Genomic DNA, 26,201 nt, shown 5'->3' with positions numbered 1-26,201 from the left:
CCAGTCCAGGCAGGGACCACCTCCTTTAAGGGAGTGCCAGGGCCGGGGGTCACCAGCTAAACTATTGATAGTTAGAAAACAAATGGGGCCCCTAAACCAATAGGAGTCTGTAGCTGAGAATGTACAATTTGAACCAAAATGGACATATAGGTCCATTTAGTTCAATTTGTATACAAGTTCAAGTAACACCGAGTTTGTACAGTGTCTACAGGTCAGGATTGGAGGTCCCAGAGCTATTGGGATCAATTGGGATTCCGTGGCCTGCCCTATTGCATTAAACTGGAGGTCCTTGGAAAAAAAAATCATTCACGTTTTGTGTCAGCAATGTGTGTGCAGTGCAGTACATGTGTGCCATCCAGTGTTGGGCCATATTACTCAAGAGTAATGATATATGTTACTTAATACATGTTACTCCTTAAAAAGGTAATAATATTATACTACTTATTACTTAGAATCAAGACTAATATATTACATATTATATAATAATAATAAAAAAGGGATGTACAACAACATAATCTGTTTAGTTTAGTCAGTAATCTCTCTCGACCTTTTAAAGGAGCATTCAGTGATTTGGGTGATTTGGAAAACCACCCAGTCCGCCCCGGTAACAAAATGTGCACATGCACGCTCTACAGGCCAACAGCATGTGCACCAAGGCCCGCCCCCACTCGATCATGATTGGAGGAAGGCCCCTCTCATCCTGATTGGATGAAGGCTTTGCCACCCGCCACCAAAACTGAAACTAGGGTTTTTTGACCCCAGGGGCTCACTGGGGACAGGGAGGAACTCCTTATATGGTCAGCACACTCTATAGTAGGGAGGATTATCCAGGAAAAAAAGAAAAAATAAGTGATATTTGAATTAAGTCAAATCACTGAATATACCTTTAAATAAAATGTTTTCAAGCCAACAAAACAAAAACAAAAATGTAATATTTGCTATTTCTTTTACAAAGTAAATAGGTATAATATTACTGTTTTCTTTTTTTTTTTAAAGATATTTTTTTTTGCGGCTTACGCCTTTTATTGGTTTTTGAAGGGACAGACAGTAGGCTGACAGGAAACGGGAGAGAGATGGGGGAAGACATGCAGTAAAGGCCGTGTCGGGCTCGGAACCCGCGGCACACTGCGACTGGATTACCAGTCGGGTGCCCAGACGGTTACGCCACCGCCTGGGCCTAATATTACTGTTTTGGCAGAGGAATGCCTTACACTACTCATTACTGGGAAAAGTAATATTACAGTAATATATTACTAGTAACTAACTAGTTACTGCCCAACACTGGTGCCATCTGTATGTGAAATATACGGGGGGGGTTTTCTAATATTTTTTTATCCCACGATTTTGTAACCCGTTTTTCACCCCTGTGTCAATTATCTAATGTGATCCTGGGCTCTACACACCCTCCGCCAACCTAGTCCCCATAATGGGGGACATGGGGAGAGCAACGGTTACTGCCCAACACTGGTGCCATCTGTATGTGAAATATACGGGGGGGGTTTTCTAATATTTTTTGTAACCCGTTTTTCACCCCTGTGTCAATTATCTAATGTGATCCTGGGCTCTACACACCCTCCGCCAACCTAGTCCCCATAATGGGGGACATGGGGAGAGCAACGGACTTGAACTCATGATTCCTTCATGCCTGAGTGTCCAAGTTGCTCCTTTTTACACCTGACAGGAGGGCGTTTCCCTGGTTGGATGTAGCGCGTGGAAGGAACACGTTATTCCAACCAGTTCCTTTCCCCTCCATCAGGCACCCTGGCTGGCCAGGGGGAGGTAGTTTAGAGACCAGGATTACTGCATGTTTTTTGTGAGGGTACCTACCCTATGGGACACGGGAGAACATGCAAACTCCACACAAAAAGGCCCTCTATATTTATAAAAAGGTTTTAAGTACCATTCAGCAAAGAGCTCAGGTGTGTTGAGAGTGATTGCCACCACACGGGCTCCCTGAGATGGCGGGTTGGACCAGGTGGTCCTGACGATCTTCTCCATTTGGGACAGCACCCTCTTCAGGTTGTCCGCGTCCTTGGCGACGATGGTCAGGTTTCCAACGCGCTCATCTGACAGAGAGACAGGTGACATGTCAAGCTACATCACAAGTTGGCCATCTGAGATTCTGAAGATGTCTGAAAAGGTTTACTATACAAATAAAATGGTCCGTGAATTTAAATCTAGCTGATATGGATTGACTAGAGGTTTCAACAGAAAGACTGAAAGCATGTCACAGCTATGTATTTTAACGTGTTGGTAGGTGTATGCAGCATAACTACAATATAACAAAAATAGTTTTCACTAGTTTGGGTTAAAATGTCTAATGTCTCTTTTGAGTCTCAACCTGAAACGTTTGGGAAGCACTGCTCTCAACGTGGGGTGAGGTTCCAGACGTGTGAAAGTAAATACCATTAGAAAATGTCTAAATTCCCTCTTATCTAGATAGGAAAGGAATTCTGGACCAAATGACATACTGTACCAAGCCAGACCAAATCATCTTTCACGGAGATACAAAATCAAATAGGTTTCTCTGACCAAATGCATATGAAATTGGGGGTCATACAAAAGGTTGAGAATCAGTACCGTGAAAGTCCCTCGATGCACAAAATGCAGCATCCTCGACAACCTTAACAATGTGTGTCACTTACTGTAGAGGCCAAAGTTCTTGGAGAAGGACTGGGCACAGAACATCTCGAAGCCCATGGACACAAAGTAACGCACAGCCCACGCATCCTTGTCCAGGTTGCCCGAGGCGAAACCCTGGTAGGCAGAGTCGAAGAACACAAACAGCTTCCTCCGCTAGAATAAACAACAATATAATAATAATAAAAATGCATGTATTTTTTTTCCTTTACATTAGACGGATAATATTTAATAATTTATAATACTCCATCCTACGACGATGTCACACGCCAAAGATCATTGTGAGCTTGTAGAAGAGCTATCTATGTTCGGCACGCAACAAAGAATAAACCAGGCATAACTCTTTCTGCGGCGTCTTTTGAATTGGTGATGGCATGCATGCTGTGTGCGTGCGTGCGTGCGTGCGTGCCGTGCGTGCGTGCGTGCGTGCGAGAGAGGACCCTTACCATCATAACCTCAGCGACCTGCATCCACTGCTCTGGAGTAGGGTCCGTGCCGGTGGGGTTGTGGGCACAGGCGTGCAGGACAAAGATGGAATGCACTGGGCAGCTCTTAGACGGGAGAGAGAAACTCCAGGGTCAGATCTCAGAACATCACTCGTTTCATGATGTGACTTAACTAATGTATACAGTATTGTTAACCAGGATTGATGCGGTGCCACGGGAGTTCAAGGCCACATGAAATGGTATTTTGAGAGAATTTCATTGTACAGTATGTCCTTGTGCAGGGGTTCTCAACGTTTTTGGCCAATTCTTTGGCCATGTCTCATGACCCCCGCCCCGCCCCGCCACCATCCCCACCCCCAATACAAATGAACAGCTACAATAACCTTATTAATAGAGAAAATACATCATAAATACTGAAACCAGATATAATCATTAAGGAAAGCGTATGCATGTAGCTTATGTATGTAGCTTAAGTTTATGCAGCTTATGCATTCGATTTATTACGGGTGATAGCTATGGTACTCACCATTGTATCATATATAACAAGGTTGGATGGTCCTCCATGACAGAGAGACGAGAACTGCATTGGCACCTGTTCTTGTATAAAGCCATGCTTGGAGATTGTCCTAAATACATCTCAACCCTACCACACCCGGTCAAGTAATTTCCCCAAACTCAAGGTACCAAAAGTTAACTCTGAACTTGTTAGATCTGCTTTTAGCTTCTGTGGCCCTAATACATGGAATGACCCGCAAACAACATTAAAATTGACCACATTGGTACCCTTGAGTCGTTTTAAAACCTTGGTGAGCATACAGACCCCCACAATATGTAACTGTTTTTAGATCGTTTTGAAATTTGTCTTAGCTTTTTATTTGTAAACCTTATGTAATTCACATGTATACCTTTTGTTTTTCTTTTCCTGATCCTGACCCATTATCACACCGACTGTCTGTCATTTATCCGGCTAGAAGCTCATCATTTTGGAGCAGGCCGTGTACCATGACCAACCTGGAGGTCACGTCAGACTTAGCCTGGGCAGCATTCCTTTTCGGGTTTATGATCTGGTCGGGAGCGGATGATATCGTTATGTCATGTTGTAGTCATCAGGACGGAACCCTCTCTAAACCAGAACATCCTTTCCCTCAAACCAGAAGAATAATACCTTCCCAATAAAAGCCCTGATGCGGCGTAGTGCGAGTCACGCTTTTATTGGGAAGGTATAATTCTTCCGGTTTGAGGGAAAGGATGTTCTGGTTTAGAGAGGGTTCCAGCCTGATGACTAACAAAACAATGACTACAACATTACGTAACGATATCATCCTCTCCCGACCGGATCACATAGCTATTTAGTAACACAGACCAGGCTTTACTATGAGGTGACACCAGGTTACGTCAGACCACAAAGTAAAAGAATAATCAAACACGCTGAATCAATGCTAAATCAAGTTTCTGTCACTGCATTGACTATTTCCCGCTTCTCGCATTAAGAATCAATCATATTTAATGTATACTGTTTAACTTTAATTGATATAATTATAAGGTGGCAGCCGTGTTTGTCACATTCAAAATAGTAGCTCAGCCCTCTAGTGTCTGGCATAATTAATCATAGCTCTGTTTGGAAAACTGGTTGGCCTGCTGATGTAATCACACATGATGTTTTTGTTTAAATATCAGGAAGTAATTAAGACTGGATCTTTCTACTGTGAACTATGTGCCCCATTATGACCCAGCATCCCTATTCTGGTGAGAACGTTCCCCAAAAATAGCCGAGCTTGCCATTTTTGGCAAATCAATTTGTGTAGAGTGAAATATGAGGGTACCAAATGCACTCTAACAGGTCCGTTTTCCTTCAAGTAGAATGTTTAGGTAGTACTGAATCTTCAGCTCAACAATAGCTAATTCATCCTAGTGTATGACCAAGGTCAATTTTAAGATAAATAAAAGATTCTGCTATAAGATTATTGTGAGCGTTTCTTTTTGTTTTAAACAATAATAAAGATTATGGTCCCATCCCTACCTCCAGGTCTCCCAGGAAGCCAGCCTGATCCAGACCTCTCTTCTCAGCGTCCCAGTACTTGTAAGGACGAACGTCCTCAAAGCCCGCGTTGGCAAACACAGAATTGTGGTTTTCTGAAAACGGCAAATGCAACGGTTGTGTAAATAAATATGGACCCACTGAAGGTGAAGGGTTTACAATTTAGGCATTTAGCAGACGCTCTTAATCCAGAGCGATTTACATTAAGAAATAACAAAAAGCATGGCATACATCACATATATAAAAAGTAGTTATCATGAAACATGCGTAAGCTAACGTAACAGTGGAGTAACTATATCATTAAACTATATATATAAACTATACTATATTATACTATACATATGTACTATAAAGTGCTATGACTACATGAAATGCAATTCTAGTGCTGTCTACGTAACATGCTATAACTGTTTAAAATGCTATCTAAGTCTACATAAAGTGCTATCTAAGGGGCTAGGGCAAGTGCTACGGGCCATGATGGAGTCTGAAGGTGGGTTTTCAGACTACGGCGGAAGATTGGGAGTGAGGCTACAGTTCTGATTGTGATGGGAAGTGCATTCCATAGCTTTGGTTTAACTGTCAACAGTTCAATACTCAATATTAAAGGGGGCTAAAGGATTGCTTGTAGCATATATCTTGTCTGATGATGGCCTAGGCTGTGTCTTCTGAGCCACTGGTTAAAGGTTGCTGATCAAACATGACAACGAACAATGTGGGCATTAAAGTCTACAGTGGTCTATAATGTAGGGCAGGGTCTTCAACGTTGTTCAGGCCAAGGTTAGCTGAGAGAGAGATGAAGCATGAACAACTACATATTGGATTCACGTTAAATGTGTGTGTTTTCAGACAATGTCAATAATTCGTGAAATTGACCGTTGCCTCTGTACTTCACACAAAGATCTGTCAGCCCTCCTGCAGTATCTCTGAGGACCCTGGTGAAGATCCCTGGTGTACGGGCGAAGCTTACAGAAAATGCATTTAGTTTATGACGTTATGATGACTTTTGTTTTGAAGCTGCCATTCGTAAGAGTCGTGTCCCATCTGGGATTGACCAGGTCACCTGTGTTTGACATTTCCACTGCTGAGCTAAGACAGAAATTCCCATTTAGACACGGGACGGGAGATATCACACTTTGCACTTTGTGCGAGTGCAATAGCTCTTTTCAACGAGTATTTGTCATTTCTGACCACGGGATCTACATTTCTAATTAGAAGAGTAGGGAGTCCACCTCCAGTCACAGTCTGCAGTTGTGTTCGTTATACTGTACTAACATACAAGTTTCCTTGTATTCCCGAAATAGTTATGGACTGCAGCTTTTAACACTGTGTAACTAACTTGTGTATTCTATAGTTCATGAGTAGAGTGTATACACAGTATTTATACATGTATTATTTATGCGTGTACCCCAGGTGGGTGCGGAAACATAGACAGGTGTCTTGGTGTTGTTGTTTCCATTGTGGAAACGTCTGAGGAACTCTGCCCCCATTTTCAAAGCACCCGTGCCACCCAAACACTGGACAGCTCCCACCTGTGAGTGACAACGACAGAGAAAGACACGCACACGCACACACACACACACACACACACACACACACACACACACACACACACACACAGGAAAATTGTAGAAAAGTATTTCTACAGTTTCTTATTGGGTCCCCAGCAAAATGAGGAACAGTTTCACTTGTTATTTCACCAGCTCGAAGATGTAGTCCAGTGGTTTTCAACCAGTGGTCCAGGGACCACCAGTGGTCTTTGAAGGGATTCCAGGTGGTCCCCAGCTAAATGATGGGAGAGTTGGTAACTACAACATTCAAATGAAAGCACACAGTTGAAAGCACACATTCAATCTCTTAAAATATTCATTGTATCCTGGACAGCTAAGAGACCTGAGAGAATATCTGGGTCATTTAGAACGGATTGGAAATGACTTTGTACTCGATGTTGAAACTCATACAATATAATTGTGATGTTGGTAAATTAAATTTCAAATGTGAATGTAAATATTGCACGGCACCCCTGGACTAGCATCACGGCACCCAATTTTGCATTTGGACCGGCTATATCAGAGTGGTGATTTAGGTTCAAACCATTAGAGATAAGTTTGCGGGGCATAAACAATATGGATATTAAATATTGAAAACAAATTTAAAATGCATGTTATAGCTTCTTTAAAACGTGAATAACTCTTGATCTAAATCAATGCTTCCAATTCTAACCAAAGATTATGTTTTTGACGGCCCATCGGTCCCGTCGCTTGTCCCGTTAGAAGTAATCATAGCTCCCGTTGTTGTCGATCCCCTCAGGGGTGTTTTGGCTACATCTAGCTACTTCTAGCTACTTCCAAGATGGCGCCGTGCCACCTTGAAATAGGCCCTGAAGCTGCAAATCGCTGGGCGCATTGATTTAATGGTCCTAAACACCCCCGGGCGTACAGGGTGTTAATAAAGTATTCAATCAATTAGAAGCACCTCCAAACACATCACCTGTCAGGTCATTTTTGCACCGAACCAGTGTGTGTGCTCGACGACCTCCAGCACCTACCCTGTTCTCCAGGATGGCGGGGCTGTCCTCTCCCAGCGCAATCTTGGAGGCGGACGACCTGAACTCAGGCAGGCCCAGGATGGGCAGGTACTCGTGGTTCAGCGTGTTGTCGCTCACAATGATCGCTTCCACTTTCTTCACCACGGGCAGAACCCACGGCTTGCCCTCGTCCGTCCTGTAGGCTGTCAGGACGCACAAAACAAACAATGTTAAGGAGAGCAACAACAAGCCCAAGAAATCATTTTTATTGTTCACTGAAGGGAGGAAATGTGAGCTTTTAGATCGGCTATTTTAAAATGTTTTACAATGTAGTAAAATGTTTAGGCATAAGGTAAGGCAATATATGGTCCCTGCTAGACTTTTTCCATGCACATCTCTTGTAACTCTTTCAATCGCCAGTAGTTATTGTGAAATCACCATGTTCCGTTCTGAACCTCACCAACCTCACCAACATGAAACCTCTGCATGATTGTGCCCGTGTCGGTGTTGTGTGCAACAAACTGAATGTTACATATTTGTTGATCAATCTTCATATGACCACCGCGCTCTGACTGTAGGTGCGCCACCCGATTTACAACATATCAGGATCAAGGAGATGGGTCGCACACACCAAGACTGTGGTTCAAAAAGTATTATTTCAAACCATGACAAACGTTTCGGCTATCCAGCCTTCATCAGTGTGATACATATTTGTTGATTAAATCTACTAAATCAATAATCGATTCTTAGTCGACTAATGGCCCTAGAATTTCTTGACAAATTATTAGAAATTCGACTAAGAATGTATTTCGTCAAGGACAGTCCTAGTAATTATCGGTATTTTCTCATTGTTTGTATGCCTACTGTATATGTGAGCCAACAGTGGCGCGACCAACAGCAACTCTAAATCAATATTACCAGTCATACAACCATGGAAAGAGATATGCACTTTAAACTGATCTCTGCCCTGCTTTCTGATAAGGCTGAGCCACTTACTACAGAAAACTTGGCTTCAGCAGGTTAGATATAGTGGTAACCGGAACACTCGCCCTAAAACACACTCACCCCCCATTTCTATTTTTGCGGACCGCTCCCCCCCAGTGGTTCTTGTATTCTTGCATTTGTTTTATTGAGGATTGAGGGTTAGGAATGTGTTTAGGGTTAGGCATAGTTTTACTGAGGTTACGTTTAGGAATAAGGTTAGGTTCTGGCACAGTTTTACAGAGGTTACGTTTAGGCATAGTTTTACTAAGGTTTTGGGGTGAGCATTCTCGTATTCGTATCGTTATAGTCAGTATAATCCACAGAAAAGTCTCTCTCTTGCAATATGTAATGCAACATGAGAAAAAAATGTGCAGATCAGGCATGAACTTCAATAGCTCATTTTGGAAATAGTGTTTCTCTAGAAATGATTAGTGCGATATTGGAGGTTAGAGTGTGTGAAAAAATGCAGTTGTTCAATACTCAAAATGACTCAACATTATACATGAATGTGTGGAGTTTGCATGTTCTCCCTGTGTCCCCTAGGGCATGGGTTCCCAAACTTTTCAGCCCCCCAACCCCAAAATATTGCTGCCATTGATTTGTAACCCCAACCTAACCCGGGAGGAAATTCTATGCACATAAACGTGCACGTTCAGTGTGCATTTGCCCGCACATGTAATGCATTAAGCCTATGGCTATATAGTGTACAGTAGGGGATTTGTAACAGTTATGGTTAAAATCTATTGTATTTCACTCATTCTGTTGAATTCTATTCAAGTGTGTGAACATTTCTGATGACCCAAAATAATTTTGCGACTTTGGAACCCCTGCCCTAGGGTAAGTATACCCTCACATGCAGTAAGCCTTGTCTCTATACTGCTTCCCCCTGACCAGAAGGGAAAGGAACTGGTTGGAATAACGTGTTCCTTCCACGCATTACGTCCAACCAGATGGACTGTACTGATTTTCTTCCAGATTCATAATGAAAAATGTGAACCTTGCCAGTTTTTGTGTTCTATCAAGACGCAAAAAGGGTTCTGGCACAATGTGACTGACTGGGTCAATTTGCCTCAGCTACATTGCATCCTTTGCAATGTCACGATTGACGCACATGTGTATTATTGTGATGACAATGTTGAAACGATATGTTGTCCGGCCCCCTGTTAAGTAGAAAAGACTTTGTTGGGATGTAGCACTGCATGTTGTGTGGCCGGCTATTTTAGCCAGCTGCACAAGGCCATCTGTGATGATGTGTGTCTTGGCAAAGGAAAGGGATTATGACAATGAGGCCTCAGCTTGCTGTGCTAATCACGGACTGCAGCTGACGCGGAGTTCTGCATTAGCCGAGCTTCGCACGCCTATAACAATAGACTTCCCTACCCTGTGATTCAGATTTGTTCCATTGCAATATGGTGTGTGTGAGTGTGAGAGACCCTCACCTTCTTTTAAACATAGTAACCAGTGACTGAGAATGAGATGGGTTCTTTTATGTGCTTGTTTCAGAGAAAGGTATAGGCCAAAGTCATTCAAACTCCTGGGAGTACCTTGTTCTTACAGCCTAAAACAATGGTTTTCAACCCTTTTTGTATCAAGGCCCATTATTTATTGGGCATTTGAGTCACGGACCACCATTTGGTGAGATTTTGCCTCTCAGACACAAAACTTTTAATATTTTGTTGTCGTTGAATATGATTTTGTCCACAATTCCATGCTGTATTGATGTTGGTACGATAGGAGAGATAACAGGCAAAATAACAGGCAAAATAATATTTATACTACATTCTCTAATTGTGTAGACTTCTGCAGACATATGCATGGGTCAATAATAGATCTGCCAAATCATTAATCAAAAGATCATAAAGATTAGGTTTTAGTTTGATTAATTAATAAGCCAATCAAAATGTCTTTAATCAATTAACAGGTTAAATCTATATGGATAGAAGATTAACATCTGATTTTCCTAGCTCTGGTCCATAGCAGCAGCAAAGTGCATTCATTATGCTATGGACCAGAGCTATATGATTTCCCATACATTGCACTTATTCTGAAATAGAATACATGATGAATATCAACCTGCGTGGGGCTATTAAGCTTCCAACTGTATTCTGACGGGGATACAACATTTGGCTGACCAGTGAACAGTGATTCCCACCACCGCAGACCTACAATTAGCTCATACTAAAGCAACACTGACTGCTCTAACAGATTAGCTGACAGGTGACAGGTGGCAGGTGACAGGTGACAGTAGTAGCCTACACTACAGTACTGTACGTACCTCCTACACCCAGGTTCACCTTGCTGGTGTGCTGGTCATTGGCGAAGTCCTGCGACAGCTTGAACACGGCCACGGGGACCGCCTGGGGGACCTCGCAGAACAACGACATCGTGGATCCTGGATCAGGGTGGAGGAGGAGGTGGAGGTGGTGATGAAGTAAGGAGGTGACCTGTAAGGAGGTGATGAGCATAGATATATATCAATATATCTATGGTGAGAAAAAGGAGGAGGAGCAGGTTAGCACACACAGCTCGGTGTGTGTGTGTGTGCGTGTGTGTGTGGGCGGAGGAGATCAGAGAGAGACTTTCACCTTCAACATGGATTAGTGCCATGGGGAGAGGGCGTGAGTGGATCCACCAATGGCAAGCGAGAGGTGTCACTTTGGTCCAACGGGATTGGCTAGTAATGCCATCGCCAGCCATGAGTGACCCTGCGCCCCGGTGAGGTTGTGAAAGGGTTAAAGTGCAACGACACACCAAAACAAGCAGCCACCGTTGTTGGCCAATGACAGGCTGTCCCCTGGTCGAAAGGGGCGGGCTCGTTGAGGACGACGTACCATGTTGCGGTCACAAGGTGGCGCCATTAACCCGTTAAAAAGTGTAAGCTTTGCTGCACCCACTGCAATCTTCTACTACTGCCAGTCTGCCACCACCACCAGCATGCATGAAAATATACAATATTTACTCCATTGCATGTCTCGAGTAGGCTACACACTTTTTTCCCTGTAGATGTTATATTGATCAAAAATAGGCACACACAAATACATGTATTTTAACCACCACTTAACCACTTAAAACTCACAGGGGTTGACAACCTTTTTGACATGAAGTGCCATGTTTTCATCAGTCAGTGTGCCAAATCAACATTAAGTTGAATTATGATTATTGTTGTTTTTTTGTATTATGGAGATATATATAGGAGAATTGTTAATTCTTTAAAGATTTTATTTCAATATATATACTGTCATTTGTGTGTGTGTGTGTGTGTGTGTGTGTGTGTGTGTGTGTGTGTGTGTGTGTGTGTGTGTGTGGCGGGGCAGACACTGCTACCAGGTAGGCCTACAGGGCAGGTGAGGAACATCAAGGAAGAAAGAGGGGGCGTGTGTGTGTGTGTGTGTGTGTGTGTGTGTGTGTGTGTGTGTGTGTGTGTGTGTGTGTGTGTGTGTGTGTGTGGTGGCCGGTGGGGGGGGGGGGGGGGGGGGGGGGGGGGGGGGATATGTTTTATTTTTGTTTCCATTATGACACCACAAAAATTAAATATTTCCAACAGATTTTGATTGTCCACAAGCTATACATAACATTAATATTTATGTTTTAGAAATATTTTCTTTTACATCACAATGTAATGATCATTGGACTCAATAACCCAACCCACCCATCTTCCAGACCTGGCCCCCTCGAAACCTCTAAATCCCCCAACCACCCCTTTTTCCCCTCTATGTAGGGGGTCCCTAGCTAAATGATAATAAGGAACCAAATGGACCCTTATGGGTCTGTAACTCCGAGAGTGTACAAATGGATTTGTATTTCATTCGATTTGTACACTCAGAGTTAAATTAACATTGATTTTACAATATACGTCAATATGTCAAACTGGGGGTCCTTGAAATTAAACGGGTTGAGAATCACTGCTAGAGCCGTAAAAAAATGTCTCTTATGGGGTCCCTGGAATATCTTTTCAAATGGGGGTCCGCAGGATAATCAGTGTCTATGGGGGCCTTGACATGAAAAGGTTTGGGAACCACTGGTGTAACGTACATGTAATTAACGAGTGTAGGATACTTAAGTACAATTTTGAGGTATTTGTACTTTACATGAGTGTTTCCAAATCCCAATATTTTTTTACTTTTAAACATGCAGTAATCCTGGTCTCTAAACTACCTCCCCTGGCCAGCCGGGGCGCCTGATGGAGGGGAAAGGAACTGGTCAGAATAACGTGTTCCTTCCACACGCTACGTCCGGCCGGGGAAACTCCCCAAGGTCAGGTGAAAAGAAGCAGCTTGGACTCCTCATGCATAGAAGGAAGCATGAGGTCAGTCCACTGCCCCCCCCCCCCCCAGGTTGGCAGAGGAAGTGTAGCGCCCAGGATTACGCATTAGATAATTGACACTGGGTGAAAAAATGGGTTACAAAATTGTGGGATAAATTTTTTTAGATAGATCCGCTATTTTCAAAAGATACATTTGAAGACCGTACATTCTGCATAATGACTATACTCTTACTTTTGGTATCCTAATTTAAGTACATTTTGATGCCCATACTTTTGTAGCCTACTTTTAACTCAAGTACATTTTGAATTCCTGACTTTTACTTGTAACGGAGTATTTCTATATTGCTGTATTGATACTCTTACTTGAGTTTTTTTTCCCACCACTGCCTATATATACAGTATACACCATACAATACATCATCACATCATTAACGTCAGTTCTAGGCAGACAGCTACAGTGCTGCTGATGTTGGTGGTGTTCGAGTGAGTGAGAGCATGCGTGTAAAAATGTGTAAAAATGTGTAAATGAGTGAGTCTGACTGCGAGGAGAGTGTTCATCTGTCCCCCTGTCTGTCCTCCTGAGGGGTCTGCGTGTCTGCGTTGCATACAGGCAGCGTTGCCAGATTTTCTGAGAGAAATGAGCAACCATGCAGGTCTAGTAAAACAAGCCCAGAAGAATTAAGCGACTATACTGTAGGCCACAATGAGTTTAAACCTGATTGTGGTGATTGGTCATGCCTGATGCCTGGCACCTATATTTAGCCGATCTACAAGCTCACAACCAGTGTTTTGTCGACTAAAACTATGAGACGAAAAATGTTCATCGACTACCTTTTTCCACTGACGAAAACTAAATGGAAACTAAATGAAAACTAAGATATGATGACTAAAACTATAAGACTAAATATACTGACAATTTCGTCAACAAATAAAAACTAGACTAAAATGTTAGGAAGGGACTATAGTGGACAAGAGATCCAGTAAAGTCATTTTCCCAAAAAAAATAGCAAATAGCAAAATAGCAAAAATAGCAGAAAGAAAATAGCAGATCTACAAGCTCACAGCTTGTAGATCACACACACACAGTTGTGGGCTTGCAGATCGGCTATTTTCAGCAAGTGAAGAAAACAGCCATTACGACGGCTCACCAAAACACATTTTGTTCGACTAAATCAACAGTACATTTAGTCGACTAAAATCCTATGATATTAGTCGACTAAAACTATAGACTATAACACTAAAACATTCCAGGTAAAATGTGACTAAAACTGAATGAAAACTATTCAAGAGACTATGACTAAAACTAAAATAAAAAATTGCTGCCAAAAACAACACTGCTCACAACGTGATTTCAAATCTTGAAACGAAAAGTGGAATATTTGGAATTGGTATTTGGTACTTTTTAGTTTCATTCTAATGGGGGGGGGGGGGGGACGACACAAATACATAATAGGCTAATTGTAATTACAACATGCATAATAATTACAACATGTAGAAGCAAGCCCAAATAAGGAGCCTGCAACTATATACCAATAGCTATAGTTTAGATGAATTGAATACACAGGACCCTTAATTAAACAAGTCTTAGTGTTTTTCTGGTTTTATCCTCTTAGCAGATTTTGTATTGATCTGTAGGCTACTTTCGTTAAACTGTACCCATTCTACAAACTGTTAATTCAATTTTCAATTCATCAATGGAAACAAGCCATATAGTGCTTTCTTGATTTTAATCCTTAATAGCGTCCTTTTGTACAGAACTGTACTTTCTCGCAAACTGTTGATAAAGTATTCAATCAATCAATCAACTTTACAGGAAAAACAAGCCCAAAGTGGCGTATAAGTCGCGGGCATGGCAACGCTGGTCTGGTGGGAGGGGGGGTTGTGTAAACACACAGGCTCCTGGGTAAGCTTTCCCCCACAGCTGTCTGCGGGAACTGAAGTGGTTGATAAATGAAGGCCACTCCAGTCTTGCTCTCTCTCTCCCTCCCTCCCAGTCCCTGGATTTCGTTGGAAAGTTTCCCCCCCTGGAGATAAGAGAAGAGACTATGTTTTAATGTTCCTTAGTGCTCTCTCTTATTAATGTCTGTGTCATGGCACTGAGAGCGGGAAGCAGTCCTTACTTGGCTAAATCATTTTATTTTATTTATTTTTGTCCTGACTTGAGGGTGGACCATGAAGTTAACCGCTTGAACCCCCAGTATCCATATTCTGGGGGCAAAACAAAAAACAAATGCGGATCTACACGCTCACAACGCGTCGCATAGCCATAGCGATGCTTTGTAGCCTGTAGATCTGTTTTTGGTGAAAGGATTTGGTGTAGACGGAAAAAACACTTTTGTGAATAAGTGGTTCACAGTCGTCGTCCACACACACACACACACACACACACACACACACACACACACACACACACACACACACACACACACACACACACACACACACACACACACACACACACGCCCCCTCTTTCTTCCTTGATGTTCCTCACCTGCCCTGTAGGCCTACCTGGTAGCAGTGTCTCCCCCCCCCGCCACACACACACACACACACACACACACACACACACACACACACACACACACACACACACACACACACACACACACACGCCCCCTCTTTCTTCCTTGATGTTCCTCACCTGCCCTGTAGGCCTACCTGGTAGCAGTGTCTGCCCCCCGCCACACACACACACACACACACACACACACACACACACACACACACACACACACACACACACACACACACACACACACACACACACACACACACACACACACACACACACACACACACACACACACACACACACACACACACACACACACACACACACCATCGCTTTGACAGTCGATGTTTTCATTCTTTCCGACCAGGTGAGGGTGTCTGTCTCGTATGTTCCACCTATCACTGTCAGCCGCTGCGCAATTATGGGATTGAGCTCCCAGAACAAGGCTCGGGGGCCCCATGCAGCAGCAGCCGGGGCATGGCTGTGACTGGTGTGTATGTATACAGGAGGAGAGAGAGAGAGAGAGAGAGAGAGAGAGAGAGAGAGAGAGAGAGGCCCCTGGGGGCCTGCACGGTCGGTCTGGGCTCCTGTGATGATGATGATGATGAGGAGGAGGAGGGAGCGTGAGTCAGAGAGAGGAGCGAGTGACAGGAGCGGCCCGCTGGCGTAGAGGAGGCACCGACTGCCCCCACGGCAAGAGAGAGAGAGAGAGAGAGAGAGAGAGAGAGAGAGAGCGAGTGTGTCACATCCAGACCGTTGACGACGTTGACATGTGAAACATTTGCTTTGGCTCATCTCTCCGGTGCTGCCCTCATGCAACTGTGACAAGCAACAGCTGATTGATTTATACACTTGGTTTGCTGCTGCGCGTCGATGTCGGGAGTATATGAATCAGGCTTGAGTTTCTTTCTTTTTTTCCTTTCTTTTTTGTGTGTGATCGTATACCGTTTTCATTTTCGGATGACACCAGAGACACACACGCACACGCGCGCACACGCACACGCGCGCACACACACACACACACACACACACACACACACACACACACACACACACACACACACACACACACACACACACACACACACACACACACACACACACACACACACACACACACACACACACACACACAGATAGGCCATTCAAAAGACTAACAACAAGGCGGTCGGTCACATTCCGGCGGTGGTGTATAGCTATAGAAAACACAAACAGGAGCGTGTGCGTAACACTGCGTGTGCACACACTGCACTGCAAGACCGCATTCCACAGGAGACCTGTGGCGGCGTGGCTCACATGCTGCGACGGACCTCTGCGTCTCTGGGTCAGGGAGTCGCGCTGAGTGACTACCTTTGCAGCTTCCCGCCCTGTTTGTTTTCCAAAGACAGTGTCATCAATTCTCTAACAAGCGACTAGACACAGCAACAACACAGCGGGAGAGGACCTCCCTGTGTGTGTGTGTGTGTGTGTGTGTGTGTGTGTGTGTGTGACGTGTGTGTGTGTGTGTGTGTGTGTGTGTGTGTGTGTGTGTGTGTGTGTGTGTGTGTGTGTGTGTGTGTGTGTGTGCAGTGACTGATGAAGCACGCATGTAGTAACCAACATCAAATGCTTTGCAGTTTGCATACCTACGCGCGTGCGTGCGTGCGTGCGTGCGTGCGTGCGTGCGTGCGTGCGTGCGTGCGTGCGTGCGTGCGTGCGTGCTGGTGTCTGACAAGTTACCTGTTTTCAAGTGCAACTGATCAAAAGATATCCCTATAGTATAGCCTACGTACATAGACTATGTTTGATCGGATCAGCTGTGCATTGTACAGTAGGCTACTGTATGTAAACCCTCCCTTCTACACTTTGTATAGAACTGTAATTTCACTGCAGCGTTTTTGGAGCCTTCAAAATGAAAATACAAGTTAAAATACAAATGTCTGACACCACTCACTTAATTTGGATTAAAGGTAGTATGGACAGTTGTATGGATAGTTAGACTAAGCAAGTAGATTTTTCCCTGATTTATTCTTTACCTGGATGTTTAGACAGCTTGTATAACGCACCAGACTGTCAGATGTAATGGCACACCTACACATTGAAAGTATCTTGTCCCCGTTTGCCACAGGCCATCACAGTTGAGTTGTTAATCACAATGCAAACATACAAAGCCATGCAAATATGAAGTAAACCAGTGGTGTCCGGTTACAGCGTTGATTACCAGTTTGCTTTCACAAGCTATTAGAACAAGAAATGCAGAGATGGTTTACATACCTACTGTGTATAAATGTCTCCGCTGGTGTTTCAGTTTCACCCCGCTGATGGCTGCTGCTCAGGTGGTCGTCATGGTGATAGCTCCGGGGGGATAGCTGTTACAATTTACAATTTAGGCATTTAGCATGGATTAAGAGTGTCTACTCTTAATCACTGGATTAAGAGTGTCTCTATTTACAGTAAGAAAGGACAACACAAGGTAATACATCAAATGCATAGAAATAGTAATCTAGGTAAATCATAGGTAAACCAAGAATCATCAGCAAACTGTACATTGAAACTATACACACTGTATGTTGCCAGGTCAACAATGACCTGACATCTGTCTATAACATGCTATATGTTATCTAAATTACATTTTAATCTTTTGCATAGGCCTGCAAGGTCATTGAGGCTAGGGCAAGCGCTACGGCAAGTCTTGTTAAGAGTTTTGATTGATTGATTTATTAATAGTTTGCAGAATTACTCAATACCTGAGAGTGGACGACACCATAAGCATTAAACTTGTTTACAATAGGGCCCACCATTTTCAATTCATCAAAACATTTAGAGATGTACGCATATACACTTCTATATAGCCAAAAACAGGAAATCATCATAGAGGAGGTAAAAAGGGGGGAAAAGAACATATACAGTGAGGGGGGAAAGGGGTGGGTGGGGGATTCAGGTTTTACGGGGGCCAGTTTCGAATTGCAGCCGTCCGTAGGTGCCCTTTGAGAGCAGTTATGAAGGAGTCAAGGGATTTGCATGTCTTAATGACTGTTCCACATTTTGGTGGCATAGGAGCGAAATGAATTTAGTCTCTTGTTTGTGCCGAGTCAAGTGTCTTTGCTCAGGGACACTTTGACACCTACACATGGATGGACTGGATGGGACGACCTCTCTACCTACTCAGATATGGCGGTACCATCATGTGACTATAGTGCAGATTGAATGTAGTCAGAAACAAAATCCTGAGTGCTACAGGTCCATCGACGGACCATCTGAGTGAAATTAACACCATGAACTGTTCCTCTGTGAGGGCCTTTCGTAACACGGCCTTTACCCCAACAAGATGTAATGGGTGGAACCAGAATCACAAGGTCTTACAGTCTACCATTGTAATTGATTGATGTGTTCTGCTCCGGCTTTATACAGATATGGCAGGCCTTGAAACAAAGAGAGGAAGTCCAAGAGTTGTGTCTGAATTTTTTTGCCTTCTCCTATTCGCTTTATGTCTCCCTGAATAGTTAAAACAAACACTGGAATCGTGACGGACAATCGACTTGACTGCGTTCATCAGATAAACCAATAGATGGCCGATCAATGTGGACGGCAAACTCTGAAACAGCATCGATTCGATGCACACCATCCCATGCTACAGCGGGCAAAAGGAGGGGGAGTAATAAACCCCTTAACACGGTCAATGAAGCATACAGGGTTTTAAGTGGTTAATCTAAAGTATAGGGCTATCCTCGACTAAAGACATTCTTAGTCGACTAATAGCAGGAATAGGAATTTGTCAACTAATCGATTAGTCGAAATCAATACATCTCTATACTTGTGTTTGCCACCACTGCCACAATGCAAAAGGTGTCACAAAATGACAAAGGGGATGCACTGCACACATCCTGTCCTGTTAGGCTGGGTGCTGGATCAAAACTAAAACATGAACAATAAAACAATACAAATCAGCCTTTTTAGGTTGTTGAAGTTGAGAACGTAACATTCTAATGTTGGCAATGGCTACTGGTGACTGGCCTAGACTGGTGGAAATAAACAGTTACATCTAGAATATGACTTCAGCATGAGTAAGTAATTCAGCATGCAAAAAAGCATAACAATCGACTAATCAACTAACAAAGTCTTGGTCGACTATAAGACCAAACTGACCCATTATTTGACTATTCAGCTTTGAGGGACACAACCCTACTGTAAAACGCATTATGATGAATAAAAGAAAGAGCAATGCATGCTTTTAGTGGTTAGGCCGACTTACAGAAAGTTCAACGTATGTACTGTAAGACACGACGTGGCCAAAACAAAGTGTCACTTTGATAAAGATGCCACTCTTGCTGCTGGGAGAAACAAGCATTTTCTCCCAAGGATGTTTACCCCACGGAGCCAGCATGCACATATTCATATTACTACAACAACACTGCCTTTCCCAAGGGAGCCGTCGTGGCTATATTTTGAACAAACTTTCTAAACTGTCCTGCATGCCAGTGAAAAGCTGAACTTGATGAAGCCTCGTGTTTTGTTTTGTTTTTCTTTTCGAAAAATGCTGTCCAGACACGACAGCTGGCCTCTGGATGTAGAAATACAACATGGGGAGGAGAGTGGGAACCCCAAGCTCACGTATCCCCTTCACTGCAGACCGAGTCTCCCCACAGTATCTTTATCTACATGGCCTGTATATGGCTGCAGAGAGGATAAGCATATTTAGGTTACATGTTTCCTCCCAAACTGCATTCCCAACGCCGTAGATCACAGACATTTTAACGCTCACATCCCTCCTGTTAGCGCTCATATATACAAACACACACCTGCTAAAGCAAGGCCGTCTGGGAGAGAATTAGAGCGGGCTAATTTATGACACTCAGGGGAGGGCAGGGGCAAGGGACCCAGACTAACCCGACCTCACTTCCTCTCGTGTGGGCTCAAAGTCTGGCAGAGAGGCTTGATACCAATGCGGCAGGCAGATAAATAGTTCTCAAACACCTCCTCGCCCACACACAAACTTCCTATAATTAGGACATCATATCATAACCCAATTAGCAGAAAAAGGCCCAAAGGACACTGCTGCTGTTGCATGCCTGTCTAACTTTTCAGACCTATACAGTGGAATCTTGGATGGTTTGGCAAACTACAGCGAGTGGGCAGGAGCAGGGCTGTGCTCCAAATCTGGCCCCGGGCTCCGACCGCGGCCTCCTCATTTCCTCCAGAGAGCAGGAGCTGTCATCCGTCACTCCAGGCCAGGCAGCGGCACAATGGGAGAGGCTGGGACCCTGGCTACTGACACCCTAACACTGCACTGCTGATAAGACTTACCTTCCGGGACCTGGAAGAACTGAAACTTTACTTACTGACATTCGCACGCACGCGCACATACGCACACACGGTCGGTAGCACGCAAGCAAGCAAAGCACGCACGCACGCACGCACGCACGCACGTACGCACGCACTTGCGTAAGTTTGTTTTGCTTTTTAAGCACTGTTAATTGAATCAAGCTGTAAAAATGAATAATGTAAACTACATGATGTTTTCTAAATTATCTGAAGTTTTTTTTTCATGTTATGATTTGCCATTATGTCTATCGTCACCATTATGTTTCATCATTGTTATAAAGACATTGACACTGACAGTGGAGGAAGTATTTGACTTGTACAAATACCAACAAAAGCCTGCATTCAAAATCTGACAAGTTAGAATGAAAATATGCTTAAAGCAAAAGTAAAAGTATAGTCATTATGCAGAATGGCATTAATGATATACTGTTAAACGTATTAGTTTACAATTATGTATCATCAATTTATCAATATTGATCATCAGTTTAATATTTCAGCTGGTAAAGATGGAGCTTGTTTTAACGACTTTATACACTGCATAATGTATTAGCTGATATATAATTTGTATTAATAATAATCTAAATCTACAAAGTAACACAATCTGTCAGAATGTTATGGCGTAAAAAGGAAAACATTTGAAGAGTAAAAAGTATAAAGTTGCATGAAACGTAAATTAGTACAGCAAGTACAGCACAAGTCTCCAGTGGTGTAAAGTAACTAGTAACTATACATTTACTCAAGTATTTGAATAAAATGTTGAGGCATGTTTTGCCGATCACAAGCTCACAACGCAATGAGAAATCTGTGAGCTTGCAGATCTGTTATTTTCAAACCTTTTTTTTCATACATATTGTACTTGGGACATTCTGCATAATAAGTAGTTTTATAATGTATACTTTTACTTTAAAGGTATATTCAGTGAATTCACTTAATTCAAATATCACTTTATTTATTTAATGATAATCCTCTAGAGTGTGCTGACCAAATAAGGAGTTCCTCCCTGTCCCCAGTTAACCCCTGGGGTCAAAAAACCTTAGGTTTCGTTTTTGGCTATAGAGGCTTCATCCAATCAGGATGAGAGAGGCCTTCCTCCAATCATGATCGAGTGGGGGCGGGCCTTGGTGCACGTGCTGTTGGCCTGTTGCACATCACCCCCACTGTAGAGCGTGTGCATGTGCACATCTTGTTACCAGGGCGGACCAGGGTTTTTTCCAATCACCCAAATCACTGCATGCATGCTTCTTTAAAGATGGAGTGCCACATTTTTTGTATTTTTCCAGTTTTTCATGTGTCTATGAGGTGACAGTACTTCATTAGACACCATGGAGTCGTTTTTATGTGCAATGATGTATTCCCTTTGTATTTAGGGTTTCTTCCTGGAGGCTGAACCCTTGACATTCAAACGTGCCAATGAAAAAAACAGTAATATAGTGACATCACATTATCAGCCCCTCCCCTAACCCCTCCCCCTTTATCATACAACTACAGCTGTGGGTGCGGCTTAATTTCAGGTGGATCACCACCCATCACCACCAGGCAAACCAGACTGGTGGGGGTGCCCACATAAAAACGACATTTAAAAAAATACTGTACACTTTTTTGAAAAAAATCTTCCTCCTTATATAACGATAAGACCTGATGAAGTATATTTAAGAATATTTAAAGTACCAAAAGTTTTTTTTATTTTTTTACTATACCAGACTTTTACTTGTAACAGATAATTTATACATTTGCGGTATTGAAACTTGTACTTATGAGTAAAACAATGTCAGTAGCCTATACTTCTTCCACCACTGCAAGTTTCTCAGAGTTAAACTTCACTCAGGACTAGAATACACATTACACATCTGCACACTGCCAACATCTCCCGTTGGCAATAGTTGCCAAGTGACATGCCAAAGTTACCATTGTGACAAGTGTTGCCTTGTTGAGATTAGGCCTAGCCTAGGCTACTTATACTGACAACAATTTACGACCGTGCACAATGGAAGCCAACATGCGACCAGAACAAGGGGGAGGTAATTAGGGACTCATTAGCCAGCCGTCAGTCGTCCGTAAATGCGTCTGGGGGTGATCTGAGGAGATTTGGCTCGTTTGTGTGTGTGTGTGTGTGTGTGTGTGTGTGTGTGTGTGTGTGTGTGTGTGTGTGTGTGTGTGTGTGTGTGTGTGTGTGTGTAGGCCTACAGACAGCCATACACCTGTCACTCTGTATAGGGCACGGACTGCTTCAACAGGTTAGCCTGCAATGAACGGAGCAAAGAGTGCAAGAACTAACACGTTCAATATTGCCTGGAACGTCACCAGCTATCCCAAAGGGGCCATGATGATGATGATGATGATGATGATGATGATGATGATGATGATGATCAGAAAGTGAAATTAAATGGGAATGTTCCAGTATGGCTGGCATGCATAGACTATTTCCTATTTTCTCAGATATCAATAGAGGGGCCATTCACTTTATGCGCACGCATAAAGTCAATGGCAAATCGAGTGGCAAATTGAGTTTAACGTTGTTTAACATTGTTTAATGCAATCAGATATGACTTTTCTGTTTGGATGTATGGGCTCTCAAGGCCAGAGAGTTTTTTTTTTGCCACTCAGTATATGGCGTTCCCGCATAACTTCCGGGTATGATGATGTCACACGCATATAGCCTACCATCAACTCTGCACATCGCTATAGCGTTGACGCTGCCCTATTCTATATTAAATCTGAAATCCTTACTTAGCATATTCATTTATCTGAATAAACCGGTCGGCCTACATTAACACCCTCCGCGCCATTGGCGTAGATCTAGGTCAATTGAAGCCTATTATTTAAAGATGGAGTGCCACAATTGTTGTATTTTTCATGTTTTTCATGTGTCTATGGAGTGACAGTACTTCATTAGACACCCTGGAGTCGTTTTTATGTGCAATGATGTATTCCCTTTGTATTTAGGGTTTCTTCCTGGAGGCTGAACCCTTGACAGTCAAACGTGCCAATGAAAAAAACAGTAATATAGTGACATCACATTATCAGCCCCTCCTGCGGCTTCAGTTCAGGTGGATCACCACCCATCACCACCCACCAGGCAAACCAGGCATACTTAATGAACTGGTGGGGGTGCCCACATAAAAACGACATTTTAACAAATACTGTACACTTTTTTGAAAAACTTCTTCCTCCTTATATAACAATAGGACATGATGATCATGTTTTAGGGTGGAAAAAAATCATGGCACTCCATCTTTAATACTACGCTTACCGCCATTGGTGTAGATCAATGGCAATTGTGCTTTTATAGTGCTTTCGATCGATCAAGCCATAATGCTACTTGCGTTAGCATCGGGTATTTACCTGTTGTTGTCATGACTATGGATCGCCCATCTTAGATCGTCCTCGCCATAATAATCCATTCTATCTGTTTCTTTCAATTGCCTGTATCTCCTATTCCTTGTCCCAGATGGCATTTTTGGTCAAAACAACGTTCTTTGATGGCACAGAGCCGGCGATGAGGAGCCCTCCAGTGCCCACTGTATAGACCCATCTTGTAAACAAGGCCTGTCCAGGACCTGTTCCACTACTAGGTTATGTTCACTTCCGGTAGTCTGGAAATGTGGCTTTTCAAAATAAGAGCTCAACTGGGAAAAATGCTGGCGTGAATTAGATCATCATTTATCAATAAATGCTAGCGCTGTAAGTGTTAACCAAGTTTGAACCCCTGATATGACATAAAGGTTATGGTTTGCAGCTTTAATGAACATTAACCAAAATGTGTACAGTGGTGGAAGACGTAGCCTATACTCAATTTTTTTTAAACTTAAGTTAAGCAAAAGTATCAATACTGCAATATAGATATATAGTATACTCTTGTTACAAGTAAAAGTCCGGAATTCAACAAATACTTGAGATATTATATTGGCATCAAAATATAGGCTACTTAAAGCACCAAAAGTAAAAGTAGGTCTATACTCATTATCCTATTTAAAGTTTTCAAAAAAATGTTTTGAAAATACAAGATCTACATGCACAAGCTCACAATGTGTCGCACCACACATTGTGAGCTTGTAGATTGGCTATTTTCAAATGGTGGAAATAGATATAGTGCAGAAGTGCTTAATGTATGTTTTGGAATAATAATTAAATCTACACAGTAACTAAAGTAACTAAAGTTTTCAAATATTTGTAGTGGAGTAGCCTACAATTACAATAATTGGATCTGAGATGTAGTGGAGTAGAAGTATTGGAAATATAGCCTAAGCCTATACCTACTCAAGTATAAAACTACAAGGCCTATACCTTGTAAATGTATCCTATAGTAGGCTACTTTAGACCACTGATCTTACATTTTCGTAGTAATCTAGTTGTGGGCTATAAATGAAGAAACAGCTATTCCTCGTAGCGTCAATCTGAACTTGACTTTAGCCGAGTCAGTATAGGCTTTTGATGAATTGAACATGGTGGACCCTCTTGTAAACAAGTGTAATGCTTAATTGGGTCGTCCACTCACAGTTAACAGTCTTTGTATTGAGTTTGTGCTTGAAATGTACTGTAATTCTGCAAACTGTTAATAAATATTTCAATCAATCAATCAATCAGGCTCTTGAGAATCGATCATCCTCACAACAAGCAAGCAACACGCAGACCTTCGACTATTTTCGACCCACAACGCAGTGTTTGTCATACCATAGTACGACGGACTAAAGTATAAATCGGACATTACCGTGGCGTGGCGTGATGACTGTGGTGGGACGGAAGGGGAGGTGAATGGTGATGGATTGGAGGAGTTGGAGACAGTTATGGGATGCAGGGAGGGAGCGCCATGCACGGTCCAAGCATGCATTCGACCACCTCCTTGACACTGTTGTCTGCATGCGGGGGTCTGGGTTTTGTTAGAGGCCGGAAGCAGGCTCTTCCGCTCCGTAAACACCGTCCTCAACCCCGGGGCCGCAGACTGCGAGACGGTGGCACGCGAGGATCACCGGCGATGATGACTTGAGTCGATGACAGGTGATCACATGCACGCGCGACCGCGCACGCACGCACTGTGACACACACACACACACACACACACACACACACACACACACACACACATACATGTGCGCGTGCGTACACACACACACACGCGCGTGACCCGTGACGTTTGGTTTGACTGTAGCAAAGCCATTTGTCCAGTCTTCGTGTTAATTCAAATTGTGCCTGAAATGACATCGATGCGTTTCTTTAAAAGCTATTAGGCTGCAGCTTTAGGGCTGTACTGATATAGACTTGGTATAGAAGGATCTGAAACTTTACTGATCTGATTAAATATGTCTTTATTTATTTATTTGTTGGTATGTTTGCTTGCAGGTGAGGCTGGTGTGTATATATAGGCCAAATATCACAAGCCCTTGCCAAAGTATAGGCCTACGTGACGTCTATATGTTTCACACCTGATGATCTAATCATATAATACATGTTTACATGTTTGCATTAACGTAACGCAAATATAAGGTGCATGCTTG

At 43.0% G+C, this 26,201-nt stretch overlaps 1 protein-coding gene across 3 annotated transcripts in view; it reads right to left on the bottom strand.

Moving 5' to 3' along the window:
• got1 (glutamic-oxaloacetic transaminase 1, soluble) overlaps positions 1-25,461 on the bottom strand; it is a 30,634-nt gene extending 5,173 nt beyond the window's left edge. The window contains exons 1-9 of one of the 3 annotated variants that reach the window (XM_079511578.1): positions 25,418-25,461; positions 17,662-17,756; positions 10,908-11,076; positions 7,670-7,851; positions 6,530-6,653; positions 5,107-5,219; positions 3,087-3,191; positions 2,646-2,796; positions 1,901-2,066 (exon numbers count right to left, since the gene is read on the bottom strand). In XM_079511578.1, the coding sequence (XP_079367704.1) occupies positions 1,901-2,066; positions 2,646-2,796; positions 3,087-3,191; positions 5,107-5,219; positions 6,530-6,653; positions 7,670-7,851; positions 10,908-11,016 (950 nt within the window). In that variant the 5' untranslated portion in view covers positions 11,017-11,076; positions 17,662-17,756; positions 25,418-25,461. Of the gene's footprint in view, positions 1-1,900; positions 2,067-2,645; positions 2,797-3,086; positions 3,192-5,106; positions 5,220-6,529; positions 6,654-7,669; positions 7,852-10,907; positions 11,169-11,217; positions 11,331-17,661; positions 17,757-25,417 lie in introns of those variants that run through there. The other 2 variants (XM_079511577.1, XM_079511576.1) reach the window with 2 other exon arrangements.
• Positions 25,462-26,201: the final 740 nt, after the last annotated feature.

Source organism: Electrona antarctica, assembly GCF_951216825.1.
Source record: "Electrona antarctica genome assembly, chromosome: 10".
Lineage (NCBI taxonomy): Eukaryota > Metazoa > Chordata > Actinopteri > Myctophiformes > Myctophidae > Electrona > Electrona antarctica.
This window is presented reverse-complemented; position numbering and strand designations above follow the sequence as displayed.